The 15,541-nt window shown below is 43.2% G+C and overlaps 1 protein-coding gene across 1 annotated transcript; it reads left to right on the forward strand.

The window, feature by feature from the left end:
- Positions 1–10,224: 10,224 nt before the first annotated feature.
- LOC122216836 lies at positions 10,225–15,306 on the forward strand (the record flags this gene model as incomplete). The annotated part of the gene is given in 1 exon segment (XM_042933828.1): positions 10,225–15,306. A coding segment is annotated over 1 exon segment (5,082 nt), but the record flags the coding sequence as incomplete, so codon positions are not given.
- Between the last annotated feature and the right edge of the window lie 235 nt (positions 15,307–15,541).

Genomic DNA, 15,541 nt, shown 5'->3' on the forward strand with positions numbered 1-15,541 from the left:
GGTACTTGATGTCCAGACCCTAAATAATGAGATTTAAGAAAAAACAAAATGGCTTTCTGTAAACTCTACTTGAGCTATTTGAGAAGGTACAGATTCTGTTCTCATTGTAGAAGACAACTAATGTAGATCTTTTATGCAAAGCATTCTGAAGACTAGCTGTTCAGTAACTTAAGTCAGCTTTTGAATAATAATTTAATAACACTATCAGAAGGTTTAATATATCAGCAAAAGAGTACTCTGTAAAAATAGCAGAGTTCTGATCGTTCATCTAAACTTTTATTTTAGGACAAGTAGTAATGTTTTGTTGGCCAACTCTACATTACAAAGTCCCTGTCTTATATTTTTTTCTTGTAAATAAAATGATAGTCATACTAACATTTTAGTGTTGTACAGTTTTTATAATATCTTCACTGTATTCTTTCATTTAATGGACATACCCCTGGAGATATTATACCACAGTTAAAAACATTATTTTTGTTGTAGTTTTTTCTTAGACTCATCATAGGAAGGCGAGTAAACATAAAGTTTTTCCCTCGTTATATGACCACATGGTGATTCGAAGCAAGCTTTGTACAGTTCTAATACAGAGTTTTTCAATGTTAGAAAGCTTCCTCATTTGAGAAAAATGAATATCTTGAACACAAACTCTTTCCTGGCAGACAGCGGGCCTCAAGCTGACATGGTGTTGGAAATGGATGTGTAAGAGAAGTCGAATGTGCCCTGAGGCATAGGATGCTAATTTTGTTTTATTGGATTTTACTGTAGCTATTAATATATTTTGCTAGAGATTTATGTGATCAATTCATCCTATGGCCTGAACTAATTCCCCCAGTGTATTTTATCAGACTATGTGACTTTTTCTTAATTTAGCTGTATTTCTCATATTTTCCATACATGAGGAATATTATCCTATGTTTCTAGACATGTTTGGTATTATAAGAATTTTTTGAGTATTTAAAGAAAATCAAAACCAAAACATTGTCATTGCTTTTCCTTTATGTTTCTCCCGCAAATAAACCAAGATTATTTAGTTATATTGTGGCATGTTGCTAGCATTACTGGATTCTTCAAAGAGAAGACAAATGGATTATATTTTTGGTTATGTGGCCTTCAATGCCCTCTTGCTCTTTTGATACCATTTGCCAGTGACAAGTACTTATTTTTCATTAACACATTCAATCATGGGTAATCATATTTTAATAATGGTGAATGTGAAATTAATTAATAACCCACAGGTATGGCATTTGGACAGGATTGCTCTCGTTTTCAAACACAAAGAAAACAACCCCATCAGGAATTACATACTTGCATATGGCTGACCAGTCTATATGGGATTCTAAATAAAAATCATTCATAAGTAGAAGTGTACATTGGCCAACTGTATGCAGGTTCTCTGTTTATAGATAACTCATTTTGGAAGATGTTAGCTATTATGGCAGTCATCATCAGCAAGAATTCCTTAATTAGGGAACTCTTGTGGTGTGTCAGTAGGTATCAATATTGAAATATTTGGTGTAATTTAACATGCTTTGCAATTTGTTTGAATGTGTAAGTGGTTCTACAAACACTTAGGATTCCTGTGTGACTGTAATTTGTCTTGGAATGAATTGTTGTGCTATGTATTTCAAAAATAAGAATATCATGTAAAATAATTCAATGTATGTTGGCATACAGCTTTATTTATATTTGCAGATCTTTCCTCTTTCTTTGCTCACTCTCTTTCTCCCCCCACTTTCTCTTCATACTCTTCTCCCTTCCTCTCTCTCTTTCTTCCTCCCTCCCCTTCCTTCCCTTCCCTTCCCTTCCCTTGTTTTCTGCAAAGAGAGCATAAGAAAGACAAAGTAGTAAAAACTTTAATTGCCTTTTCAAAGCCATTTTAATGTATTACTCCCTTAAGTGGTCTTCAAGAAAATCAATAAAGTTATTGAAAAAGTTGAATACAATTTCTATATATTCCATACATTCTACATGTACATTTAAGAAGGCCCCCACATTTTTTTTTAAGGTGTAAGTGGAGAAATTTATTGGCTCATATAACTAGGAAGTTCAAGTAGTGAACTTTGGTCATCATTGTCCAGGCACTCAAATAATGTCATCAGCTTTCTTTTCTTTCTTTTTTTTTTTTTTCTTTGATTTTGGAGGGGACAGAAGCTCTTTTCCTGTCTCCTTGGCTTTATTTTTTTATTTTATTTTATTTTCAATATATGAAGTTTATTGTCAAATTGGTTTCCATACAACACCCAGTGCTCATCCCAAAAGGTGCTCTCCTCAATACGCATCACCCACCCTCCCCTCCCTCCCACCCCCCATCAACCTCTACAAAGCATTACAGCATGTTTGGTTCTTTCATTTTATGTTACAGATAAATTGTTTGTATTGGCTAATCTATTTTATGTATACACGGAATTATATTAATTCTTCTTAGTTGTTAGAAGAGGAAGAAGAGAAGTTCAGAGAGGTAACGAGTGGGTCAGGGGCAGCCTACAGCACCAGGAAGAGGCTTTGATTTTCACGCTGAGTGACAAGGACAGTCATCAGCAGAGTGTGAACAGAGGAGTGTCATGAGTGGAATTATATTCTAGAAGCACTAATCACTGCTAAGCTGTGAACTGATGGTGGAAAGGTAGAAGCAGGGAGTCTAATTTGAACGCCATCCAAGTAATCAAGCAAGAGATGATGGCGGCCTGGCCCAGGCTGGTTGCAGTGCACAGAGGTGGTCAGATTTGGGGTGTGTGTTGACAACAGAAGCAACAAAATTTACTGACAGTTTAGATAGATGGCTTTAGAGAAAAGAGGAACCCAGAATGTTTCCAAGGCTCTTATCGAAAACTACTAAAAGGATGTTGTTGCTGTACAATAACATCAGAAAAACTGTGAGTGAAACAGATTTTGGGAAAGATCAGATTTTCCATGAAGAAAAATTTAAATGTGGGCTATCATTAGCCGTCCACATGGTGATTTTCAGGGAGTAAGTGGATACGTGAATTTTAAGTTCAAGGGAAAGTTCTGTGTGGGAGATTTAAATTTAGGAAACATCGTCTGATAAAGGGCTAGGAAATCATGATCTGGATGAGATAAATAAGGGAGAAAAGAGAAAGGTCTGAGCACTGAATCTTAGGACACCCCCTTGTCGGCATATCATGAGAAAAGGAGAATCAATGATGGACTAAGGGAAGTAATGGTAGGTGGGGTCCAGGAGAGTGGGTGTAAGGAAGCCAAGTGGGAAGAGAGTTTCCCAGTCCTGATGCGTCAAGTAAGATGATGTCTTGACCATTGCTTGTACCAATGTAGGGGTTGTTGATAACCTTTATTTCCCTAGAAGGGTTAATAGAAGTAATTAAATATTGATAGAGGACCCTTAGATTGCAATTTGTGAAATTCTCACCTTGAGAGGTCTTATCTGATATGCCGGGCAATGCTTGAAGTTTTTCTCAAGTATTGACTCTTGTGCTCCTTAAAAGAAACTAGGCAGTAGAATCTATCTTTCTTGCCACCTTAGAGATACAACAATTGAAATCACAGAGGACAAGCAGCTTGGCCATGGGATTACATGGCCAGTGAGTAAATGAACAAAGATTGACCTCAGGTGGTCTGATTTTAGAGTCCATAATGTTAAGCATTATAGTATACTAGCCACGAGGTAAAGGAAGGCAAAGATCAAATTTGCCTATTCTAAGTAGTAGAATGAAAGAGAAAAAATGACCACCTCGGAATAATCAATGAGTGCTAAGTTTAGAGCATTTTAATATCTAGTTTTTTTTTTCTAAACATTTCCTGTTTTACTAAAATGATGAGCCACTAACATTTAGGGACTGGCTTCTAATAAGTGTCACCAAAGAAGAAATAAGTCAGTGAGAAATCAACCTTCACCCCCCGGTGGTAGTAAAGGGAAGTGCAAGTAACAGAAAGAGTCTGTGGAGTGGGATTACTCGAATGCATATATTCTGGTGTGCATAAATTTTGAGCCTCAACTTGGACCTTCTGTACTAGAAACTGAAGATAATCACTGACAGCAGAATCATAATCCAATGACCACCAACATCGTCTGCCACCAGTCACACACATCCTGAGGGAAGATGCTCAGACTGGGAACATAGTCCTTTGTAGCAAGCATGGGGAAAGGCTGTAATGTCATTATTTACCGGCCTCCCCGGCCTCTTTTTATTCATATCCTTGTTTTATTATTATTTATTAATTTATTAGTTTAAAACTAGGATTGATTTTATTATACCCATAAATAGCCATCTGGTCAGGTTGGAGTAAACAGAATCCACTACCTTTAATTCCTCTGGCCAACTCAAGATGTAACTAGAACTCACACATCGGGATATTTGTGTTGCAGACAGCTAGTTTATCATTTGACTAGATCAGAAAAATCTAATTGAGATTTCCTCTTCCTTAAGAGGTTATATCTATTTTGTATATACTCTTCAGTTTGGCCCCAAATTAGTTATATGGTCTACTTTGATTCTTAAAGTGAACATATTTTAAGGTAATTGTTTCAGTCAGGCATAATTTTTCAGCCTCTAAGCCAGTCATATCCATGTTTCTTTATAAGGCACTCATCAGGAGACAGTCTCTTCCTTAGAATTAATCATGTTGTTTTCTATTTCTGATTTACTGTTTAAATTTTTTTTTATCTACCAGATTTTATCGTATTGTTTTTAAGATTCAAGTATAATTAACATACAGTGTTATATTAATTTCAGGTATACAATATAGTGATTCAACAGTTCTACACATTTCTCAGTGTTCATCATGGTAAGTGTACTTTTAATCTCCTTTATCTATTTCCCACATCCTCCCACCCACCTCCCTTCTGGAAACCACCAGTTTGTTCTCTATGTGTAAGAGCCTGTTTGTCTCTTTTTTTTCTTTGTTCCTTCATTTGTTTTGTTTCTGTAATTCTACATTTGAGTGAAATCAAATGGTATTTGTCTTTCTCTGATTTATTTCACTTAGCGTTATACCATCCAGGTTCATCCGTGTTGTTGTGAAAGACAAGATTTCATTCTTTTTAGGGCTGAGTAATATTCCATTGTGTGTGTGTGTGCGCGTGCGCGCGTGTGTGTGTGTGTGTGTACACCACCTCTTCTTTATCCATTCACCTCTCCAGGGATGCTTGGATTGCTTCCATATCTTAGCTCTTGTAAATAAATATAATACTGTTGGAGGGAATCCAAATTGGTACAGACACTATGGAAAACAGTATGGAGGCTTCTTGAAAAATTAAGTAAGAACTACCTTATGATTTAGTAATTCCACTACTGGGATTTTACCTAAAGACAATGAAAGCACTAATTAAAAAGATGTATTTACTTTGTATAACTTGTTTCCTTACTATAATCAACATTTCTTGAAAGAATACACTAAGGTGTGTGTGTGTGTGTGTGTGTGTGTGTGTGTGTTGTACTTATAATCTTATTGTTTTATTTATTCCCTTATTGTAAACTAAGTGGTGACTGAACACTTAACCTGCTGAGACCTACTAAGACATGTTAATAAATTGGATTTCCTTCGGTGCATGATACGAAGTCACTGAGACATTCAAATCGGACAGTGATGTTAGAAATTTGTGAAAGGTAAATCTGGAAGAAGTATGGCATATGAACTGGAAGAGAGAAAGACTGGACCCAGAGAGGCCAATTAGTACATGATTGAAATACTCTTGTCAAGAGAGAGAGTTAGCTTTGAATTGTGAAAATAGTGATAGAAGTGGGGAAAAAAATGACAAAACTTGGGACACGTCCAAAACATTAAATGGTTGCCTCTAGCCTCTATTCTAGGGTATGGAACATTTTTACCAATGAAAAATTCTTAGAATCACCTGTCCTCAGTGCATCTGGGTAGCATAGTCAGTTAAGCATCTGACTCTTGATTTCGGCTCATGTCATGATCTCATGGTTTGTGGGAGTGGGCCCTGTGTCAGGCTCTGCACTGACAGCACAAAGCCTGCTTGGGATTCTCTCTCTCCCTCTCTCTCTGCCCTCCTCCACTCTCTCTCTCTCTTTCTCTCAAAATAAATAAGTGAACTTAAAAAAAAAGGAATCACCTGCCCTCATCTTTATTATTCTACTGCTAATTTCCCATTTCTGTCTCTTTCTTTTTGCAACAGACTTAGTTTTTTAGCACCATTTTAGGTTCATAGCACAATTGAGCAGAAGGGACAGAGATTTCCCATATATTCTCTGCACTCCCCACAACCCCCCACTATCAGCATTTCTCACCAGAGGGTGTATTTGTTACAACTGATGAACCTGTATTGACACATCATTATCAGCCAAATTGCGTGGTTTACATTAAGGTCATTCTCGGTGTTGTACCCTTAGTGGGTTTGGACAAATGTATAATGAATGACATGTATCCACCATTATAGTGTCACACAGAATAGTTTGACCTAGAAATCCTCCATGGTTCTCCTACTTATATCTCATACGTTTGAGGTTTGGAGTCTGTCTCTTCTTGTCTCTTTACCCTGTTATATTTCCTGCAACGGCTTAATTTCTGGTGACTGGCTTCACATTGACCCAAGGCCCTATGACTAGGGAATTACTGGGAACAGTAATACAAAAAGAACTTTATTCTTTTCTTTGGGCTCAGCACTGAATCAATGCCATCTGTAGATAGATGTTTATTTTTTTTAAACCCTCTTTATTATAGTCAGACTTCAGTTTCAAGATCCGCTTAAGAGTTGTAGGGACAGAATTTATGTCTTCTTACTCCCCGGCCTGAGTTTCTCTATTGGTTTCGCCAGGACTTTATTTCTCTTCCGATTCCTCGAACCCGAGAACTGGAACTCTGCCCTCAAACTGTAATCATGGTGATGATCTCCTGTCACATGTCCTTATTTTTACAGTTCACAGTGGCTTCTCTGTGATAATGACACAGATTTCCTGATCACTACCTGCTGGTGGCTTGTGTTTGTTTATTCACTCACCAAATATGTCATTATCAAGAACCTGTTATGTATAAATTATTTCACTAGCATCAGGGGAGTGCATATATAAATGGAACCAATTGTCTGCCCTCAATGAATTTGTAACATAGAAGAATTGACTGAAAATGGTCTTGATTACCTTCTCATTCTGATATATGAGAAATTATACATTCTTGACTTGAAGTCATTTTTAAAGAGTATTACACAAGTGATAAATAAATAAATATTTTTTTATAAAAAATGAAAATAGAGGAGTATAAATTCTTTCTAAACCTACAGATATATATGCATACACATCCATTCTTTCCAGAGGAATCACCTTTAAGAATTTGATATGTAATCCTTCACTACTTTCCTTTGACTTAAAAAAAAATACATTTATGTATATCCAGACATATACAGTTTTTTTTAATTGTTTAATGTTTATTTATTTTTGAGAGAGAGAGACAGAGCACAAGAAGGGGAGGAGCAGAGAGAGAGGGAGACCTAGAATCTGAAGCAGGCTCCAGGCTCCGAGCTGTCAGCACAGAGCCCCACGTGGGGCTCGAACCCACAGATGGCGAGATTATGACCTGAGCCAAAGTTGGAAGCCCAACCGACAGAGCTTACCCAGGCGCCCCGGCATATACAGTTTTATATGTGAGTGGATTTACATTATTATGCAACAATTCCACGTAAAATTTTATATGTGAATGGATTTATATCATCATGCAATAATTCTACATAAAACATCCTTTAAGATTTTAGCTCATCTTCACTTGGATTCTATTACCCAGATTTTTGAATACTTCCAAAGATGATCAAATAAGGCTCTGCCACCAAATTATAAAAGGCTAACATCAGTCCAAAATTATGTGTTATCACAGTTTTAGTATAAAACGCACATTAAGCCAAACCCTAAAATTCTCCCTTTTAAGTTATGAATGTGTGGTATTGGTTAATTAGGCAGTTTACATTGATTTTAAACTCAAGTGCCTTATCCATGTAAGATGTCTTAAAATAGGAAAGTATTTTTATTTTGGTATGAAAGACTTCAGGGGTGATAAATGTTTTTGATGTTTTGGAAAAAAAATCAATCGGATAACGATAAACATTTTATTTTGCTTAGGGCCTGGAATTCAAATTTCCATACTAAAGAGCTGTGGGTATTTAAAAATAGACATAAAGTATGTGGAACATTGCCATATACAATGGTATGACTCTCACCCTAACTAGGTATAAGCTGATGCCTCTTTGTATTATAGTTGAAATATTCACTCCAAATGCAGCATGTTCAAATCTGAAAATTAAGTCAAATCCCAGTAGTTTCCCTTCACTGGAGCACATTAATTATAGGAAATATTCATATCATAATCAATTGCGCATTTCTTAGATTTGATTTATGAACTTTAAATACCTTAGTTTTGCCTTTGCTAAATATTATTGATCCATTTGTTAAATTATGCCATTATACCAGAAGGGATTACAGAGAAAATAGTAAAGTGGACTGATAATTGGACGGTGGATGTTTTAGTGTAATAGAAATGCTACATTTTCACAAGGAGATTATTTGTTTACTTACTCACTTGCTTATTTGTTTCAGTTACCTTTAGTGGTGCTTGTTCCATGGCGACCCTAACTTAAGTAACCTAACTGCATATGGGGACCGAGAAGACAAATTACCGTGACAGGAAGGGAAATTCCCATACATACCTGGAGTTTCTAATTTTGAATGACGCATTGCAATTTCAGGTTTATGTTAAGTTCTCAGATTAGAATTGTATATACAACTTAGGTGCCTACTGAAATAATAATTTGATGTAAAAATATACAGTAGTGTAAATAATTTTCTAGGTTGTCAAATTGTCGATTTGTAGGGTTATGGTTATTAACTGGAAATATTTGTAAGAGATAATAATAACATATTGTCATCTAATAATCATACTGTTTACAACTTGTGTAACTTAACTCTTGGATACCTTGAGAGTCTGTTGATATGGGCTTTTTATTAGTTCCACAATCCAGTTGGATGACAGTGCTAACCCTTGGTGAAAAGTTACCTTCTTTCATGAAGTATTAAATAGAGGGGAGCAGAATGATGAATTTGTGTCAGGGTTTTAAACGTAGGTCAGGAGAAAGGAGTTTCACAATGAAAAAAAAGTTCCAGAAAGAAGAAGGTATGTAAGAACCAGGATAAAACTACCAGATCTAGTTTTGAATTTGGAAATCATAATCGAAGAGCAAAAGTGATGGAACCAAGATGATGTTTCAAGGTCACCAGGAATAAGAAATGGAACATCAAAACAGAGAGAAGATCCTTCTTTATGGCTGTATATCGTATAACTTCTTTTTCAATTTGAACTGAAAGGGCGGGCCTATGCTGGCCGACTCCATCTTGTTCTGTGTTCTCCACCTTGAGTGACTATGTCCCCGACATGACCCCTTTTCCGGGAAATTCACAGAAACCTCAGACTGCGCCTCCTCCCCTTGAGTAACCTCCTGCTCACCCGTTCAAACTTTCTGATCAAAACACGCCCAGCGACCTGCGTAACAGGACTCCGACCCTTCCCCAACCAATCGGCTGAGGCCACGACCCTTCCCCAGCCAATCGGCTGAGGCCACAGCCATTACCTCACCAACTGCCCCTAGACCCCTATAAAACCTTTGTGCTTTTGAAACTCGCTCTCTCTCCCTGGTATCTCACCGCTGCGTCGGTGCAGGTAGGGGATTGAGCTCGAGCTAGCTCGAATAAAGGTTCTTTTGCTTTTGCATCGGACTCGGCTCCCTAGTGGTCTTTGGGGATCACGAATTCTGGGCATAACATTTGGGGGCTCGGCCCGGGATCCCCAAGACCCCTGAGGGACCCCCGACCCGGAGAGCCTGACTGGCCACGGTTAGTGTCTGTCTGTTTGTTCTGTCTTTTCTGTGTGAGCTCACTTCTGGAGTTCTGGTAGTGCCCGACGCGGTCTAAGTGGACGCACTGGAGGACCACGGGCCGGGAGTTTCGGAAGACGTTCCGATTCTCCCTTCTGGAGGGACGTGGAATCCCCTCAAAGGTCTGAGACGAGGCGGGTCGCTCCCGCTGGTCGGCGTGAGGCCGTCGTCTTTGGAGGGACGTGGAATCCCCTCATCGGTTTTGGAGGGACGTGGAATCCCCTCATCGGTTTTGGAGGGACGTGGAATCCCCTCAAATGTCTAAGCTAGCTTTCAGTTTTGCTTCCATGGAGTTGGAAGATTTTCTAGGGGCCCTCTGTTTGTCTGTTTTTGTGTTTCTCTGTTTTGTTCTGTGGACTTACTGGACGGACGTTATGGGACAGACTCAGACTACTCCTCTAAGTATTATGATTGATCACTTTAAGGATGTGAGGGGAAGAGCTAACAACCTCAGTGTGGAAGTCCGAAAGGGTCGGTGGCAGTTTTTTTGTTCTAGCGAGTGGCCAACTTTCAATGTCGGATGGCCACCAGAGGGGACCTTCGACCTCCCTACCATCCACCGAGTCAGGAGTATCATCTCTCAGCCTAAGACGGGCCATCTTGATCAGCTCCCTTACATTATCACTTGGCAGGACCTTGTGGAAGACCCACCCTCTTGGCTTAAACCCTTCCTAGCCCCGCTCCCTCCGGAGCCAAAACCCATTCTTGCTTTGCAGGGGACAAAGAAGAAGAAAAGTCTTATCCAGCCTTCAGCACCCCTCTACCCTGTCTTACAGGGGGGTACTGAAGAAGAATTAATTTTTCCTCCCTCGTATAACCCCTCTAGGATGCTGGAAGAACACCATCCTCCCCCTCCGGGGGAGGCAGATGCTGTTCCGAGAGCGGGAGGCGGAAACGCTCCAGTGGGAAGCCCGCCCTTCACCAGACAAAGGGCTCAGAGGGAGCAATCCGCCTCCGCCGCCGACTCCACTATTCTGCCCCTGCGAGCCACCGGACCCCCAGACGCGGAGGGGAACCAGCCCCATCACTATTGGCCTTTCGCCACTAGTGACCTCTACAATTGGAAAGCTCAGAATCCTAAGTTTTCCGAGAAACCGGCAGGGCTTATTGATTTATTAGACTCTGTTCTTTTTACCCATCAGCCCACGTGGGACGATTGCCAGCAGCTTTTGCAGGTCCTGTTCACGACTGAAGAAAGAGAAAGAATCGTCAACGAGGCCCGAAAACTAGTTCCGGGCACAGACGGGAATCCCACCACCAACCAGGCTCAGATAGATGCCTCCTTCCCCTTAACTCGGCCCCAGTGGGATTTCAACACGGCAGAAGGTAAGGAGAGGCTCCGGGTCTACCGCCAGACTCTAATGGGGGGTCTCCGAATGGCTGCTAGAAAGCCAACCAATTTGGCCAAGGTAGGAAATGTACAACAGGGAAAAGATGAATCTCCGGCTGCCTTTTTAGAACGGATCATGGAGGCATTCCGTACCTATACCCCCATGGATCCAGAGGCTCCGGAAAGCAAGGCAGCTGTTATCATGGCCTTTGTAAACCAATCGGCCATAGACATTAGGAGAAAATTACAGAAAATAGATAGACTAGGAGAAAAAAGTCTGCAGGACTTACTGGTGGTAGCCGAAAAGGTATATAATAACCGGGAGCTTCCTGAGGACAAGCAGGCTCGCGCCATGGCGGCTGCCAGCAGTAAGCAGACTCGAGACCTGGCGAGAATACTACTAGCTACCACTGCTGACTCCCCTGAGGAACGAGACCGCCGTCTCTGGCAGCTGGCAGACGACGCAAGAAAAGGTAAAAGAACCACCAAGGGGGGGAAGCAGAGGCTGCAGAAGGATCAGTGCGCATACTGCAAGGAGATAGGGCATTGGGCCCAAGATTGTCTGAAAAGGGCCGGCGGGAAAGGAAGCAAGACTGATCGAGTAAAAGTCCTAGAGCTAGATGAACTAAGTGATTAGGGGAGTCGGGGTTCGGACCCTCTCCCCGAACCCAGGGTAACTCTTAAAGTGGAGGGGACCCCTGTTGACTTCCTTGTCGACACCGGAGCACAACATTCGGTCCTCCGCACCCCACAAGGAAAACTAGCCAGCAAGAAGTCCTGGGTACAAGGGGCAACTGGTATGAGCCAGTATTCATGGACTACCCGAAGAACAGTAGATTTGGGAACGGGCCGGGTATCCCACTCCTTTATGGTAATACCAGAATGCCCCTACCCGCTGTTAGGACGGGACTTACTGACCAAGATTGGAGCTCAGATAACTTTCAGACAAGGGGGGCCTCAGGTCACCGATGGCAAGGGCCACCCCATCCAGGTCCTGACCATGAAACTGGAGGATGAATACCTCCTCCACCAGGAGGCGCTCCCGAGAGAGGATAATATAGACAGATGGCTACAAGAATTCCCCTCGGTTTGGGCAGAGACTGGGGGGGGGATGGGACTAGCCGCTCATAGGACCCCAGTCCTGGTAGAGCTCAAGCCAGGAGAGAGTCCGGTAAGGATCAAACAATACCCCATGTCACAGGAGGCCCGGAAGGGGATCCAGCCACACATCCGGAGACTACGAAGCCTAGGGGTACTAGTTCCTTGCCAGTCTGCCTGGAACACCCCCTTACTGCCGGTCAAAAAGCCTCACACAAATGACTACCGACCGGTACAAGACCTCCGGGAAGTAAATAAGAGGGTCGCGGACATACACCCAACTGTTCCCAACCCATATACTCTCTTGAGCTCCTTGGCGCCCTCCAGGGTCTGGTATACTGTACTAGATTTAAAGGACGCCTTCTTCAGTCTGCCGCTGGCACCCCAGAGCCAACCCCTGTTCGCCTTCGAGTGGCATGATCCGGAGGAGGGCTACAGTGGGCAACTCACCTGGACACGGCTACCTCAGGGATTCAAAAATTCACCCACCATCTTCGACGAGGCACTACACGAGGACCTGGGTGAGTACAGAAGGGAGCACCCTGGCCTCACCCTCCTACAGTACGTAGATGACATCCTGATTGCTGCTGACACGGCCAAAGACTGTGAGCGAGGGACCCAGGACCTGCTGGCTACCCTGGGGGCTTTAGGGTACCGGGCATCCGAGAAGAAGGCTCAGATATGCAGGGAGAGGGTAAGTTACCTGGGATATATCCTGGAGGGCGGACAGCGGCGGTTATCAGATGCCAGAAAAGAAACTGTCCTAAAGATCCCTACTCCCACCTCCCGAAGAGAAGTGAGGGAATTCCTAGGATCAGCCGGCTACTGCCGCCTCTGGGTTCCAGGTTTTGCTGAGATCGCCAGGCCCCTATATGAAGCTACCAAAGAGGGGAAAACATTTAAATGGACTGAAAAAGAAGAAATTGCCTTTAATCAGTTAAAAAAGGCCCTCCTAAGTGCCCCAGCCCTGGGCCTACCAGACATTATGAAACCCTTCCACCTCTTTGTAGACGAACATAAGGGAATAGCAAAAGGGGTTCTAACTCAAGCCTTAGGCCCCTGGAACCGCCCAGTGGCTTACCTGTCTAAGAAACTAGACCCAGTGGCTGCCGGCTGGCCGCCATGCCTAAGAATTATTGCGGCGACAGCACTCCTAGTCAAGGATGCAGACAAACTGACCCTAGGACAGGAGATCTGGATCACAACCCCACACGCCATTGAAGGGGTCCTGAAACAGCCTCCTGATAGATGGATGAGCAATACACGTGTGACTCATTACCAGAGCCTCCTACTCAACCCTCCACGAGTGCGGTTCCACCCCAGTGCAGCCCTCAATCCTGCAACCCTGCTGCCCGACCCTGACCTAGGTGCTCCACTACATGACTGTGCGGGAATCCTGGAACAAGTACATGGATTCCGGATGGACCTGACCGACCAGCCCCTCCCCGATGCCGAGGCTACTTGGTTCACTGATGGCAGCAGCTTTGTGCGAGATGGACACAGGTATGCGGGTGCAGCGGTGGTCACCGAAATGGACACCGTATGGGCGGAGGCTCTACCCTCCGGAACGTCAGCCCAGAGAGCGGAGCTCATAGCCCTCACCAAGGCGCTGATGCTGGGAGCTGGAAAACGGCTTAACATCTACACAGACAGCCGTTATGCATTTGCCACAGCTCATATTCATGGGGCAATTTATCAGGAGAGGGGGTTACTGACGGCAGAAGGACGGACTATAAAAAATAAGCAGGAGATACTTAACCTGCTTACGGCCTTATGGCTTCCTGCCAAGCTAGCCATTATCCACTGCCAAGGGCACCAAAAAGCTGATAACCCAGTAGCTAGAGGTAATCGAAAGGCTGACCAGGCAGCCAAGGCAGTAGCCCTTACTCCAGTCCCCACCATGACCATACAACTACCAGACCCGGGAGACCCAGTTTTACCAGACCAGCCCAAATACTCCCAGGAGGAGTTACAGCGGATCAAGAAACTCCCCATGGCCCAGGAGATAAAGGGATGGTGGTATACACCTAACAAGGAGCTCGTGCTGCCAGACCGGCTCGGAGTCTCAATATTAGAGCACATGCATCGGTCTACTCACATGGGGGCCCGAAAATTAAAAGACTTAATCCGACATGCCGGAATCAAGATTCACCAACAGGACACCAAAATAGAGCAAGTTGTATCTGCCTGCAAGACCTGCCAACTCACCAACGCGAAAGCCACATCAAATAAAAAAGGAACCAGGCTCAGAGGCACCAGACCGGGAGCCCAATGGGAAGTCGACTTCACTGAAGTCAAACCAGGAAAGTATGGTTATAAATATCTTTTAGTATTTACAGACACCTTCTCTGGCTGGGTGGAGGCATACCCAACCAAGCATGAAACGGCTCAGACGGTGGCTAAGAAGCTACTAGAAGACATCTTACCCAGGTATGGTTTTCCTGCCATGGTAGGATCAGACAATGGACCAGCTTTTATCTCTCAGGTAACACAGGCAGTAGCCAAGGCGGTGGGGGCAAACTGGAAATTACATTGTGCTTATAGGCCCCAGAGCTCAGGACAGGTAGAAAGAATGAATAGAACCCTAAAAGAGACCCTTACCAAATTAACCATGGAGACTGGCGGGGACTGGGTGACTCTCCTACCGTACGCCCTTTACCGGGTTAGAAACACTCCTTACACTCTGGGTTTTACTCCCTACGAGATCATGTTTGGCAGGCCACCCCCTGTTATTCCCAGCCTTCGAGCTGAACTTCTTGCAGAGTTTAAAGATCAAGAACTTTTTCTTTCCTTGAGAGGGCTCCAGAGGGCGCACGAGGATATTTGGCCGCGCCTCCGTGCCATCTACGAGGCTGGCCCGACCCCGACACCTCATCAGTACAAGCCGGGAGACTGGGTCTATGTCAAGAGGCACCACCGAGAGACTCTCGAGCCGCGCTGGAAGGGACCCTACATTGTAGTGCTGACAACCCCCACCGCTCTCAAAGTAGACGGCATCACGACCTGGGTCCATCACACCCACGTTCAGCCAGCGGACCCCTCCTCGATCCGGAAGGACTTCGTCACGCGATGGGCCATCAGTCGGGACCAACACAACCCGCTCAAGCTCAAGCTCAAGCTACAGCACATTCGACCCACCTAATATTGGTAACTCTGTTAACTCTGCTTGTCATTGCTCATGCTACCGGGAGTCCCCACACCCCCCAAAACATCACCTGGCAGATCATAGATACCAGCTCAGGGACAATACTTAATTAGACCTC

The sequence above is a fragment of the Panthera leo genome, chromosome B1 (genome assembly GCF_018350215.1).
Source record: "Panthera leo isolate Ple1 chromosome B1, P.leo_Ple1_pat1.1, whole genome shotgun sequence".
Taxonomy (NCBI): domain Eukaryota; kingdom Metazoa; phylum Chordata; class Mammalia; order Carnivora; family Felidae; genus Panthera; species Panthera leo.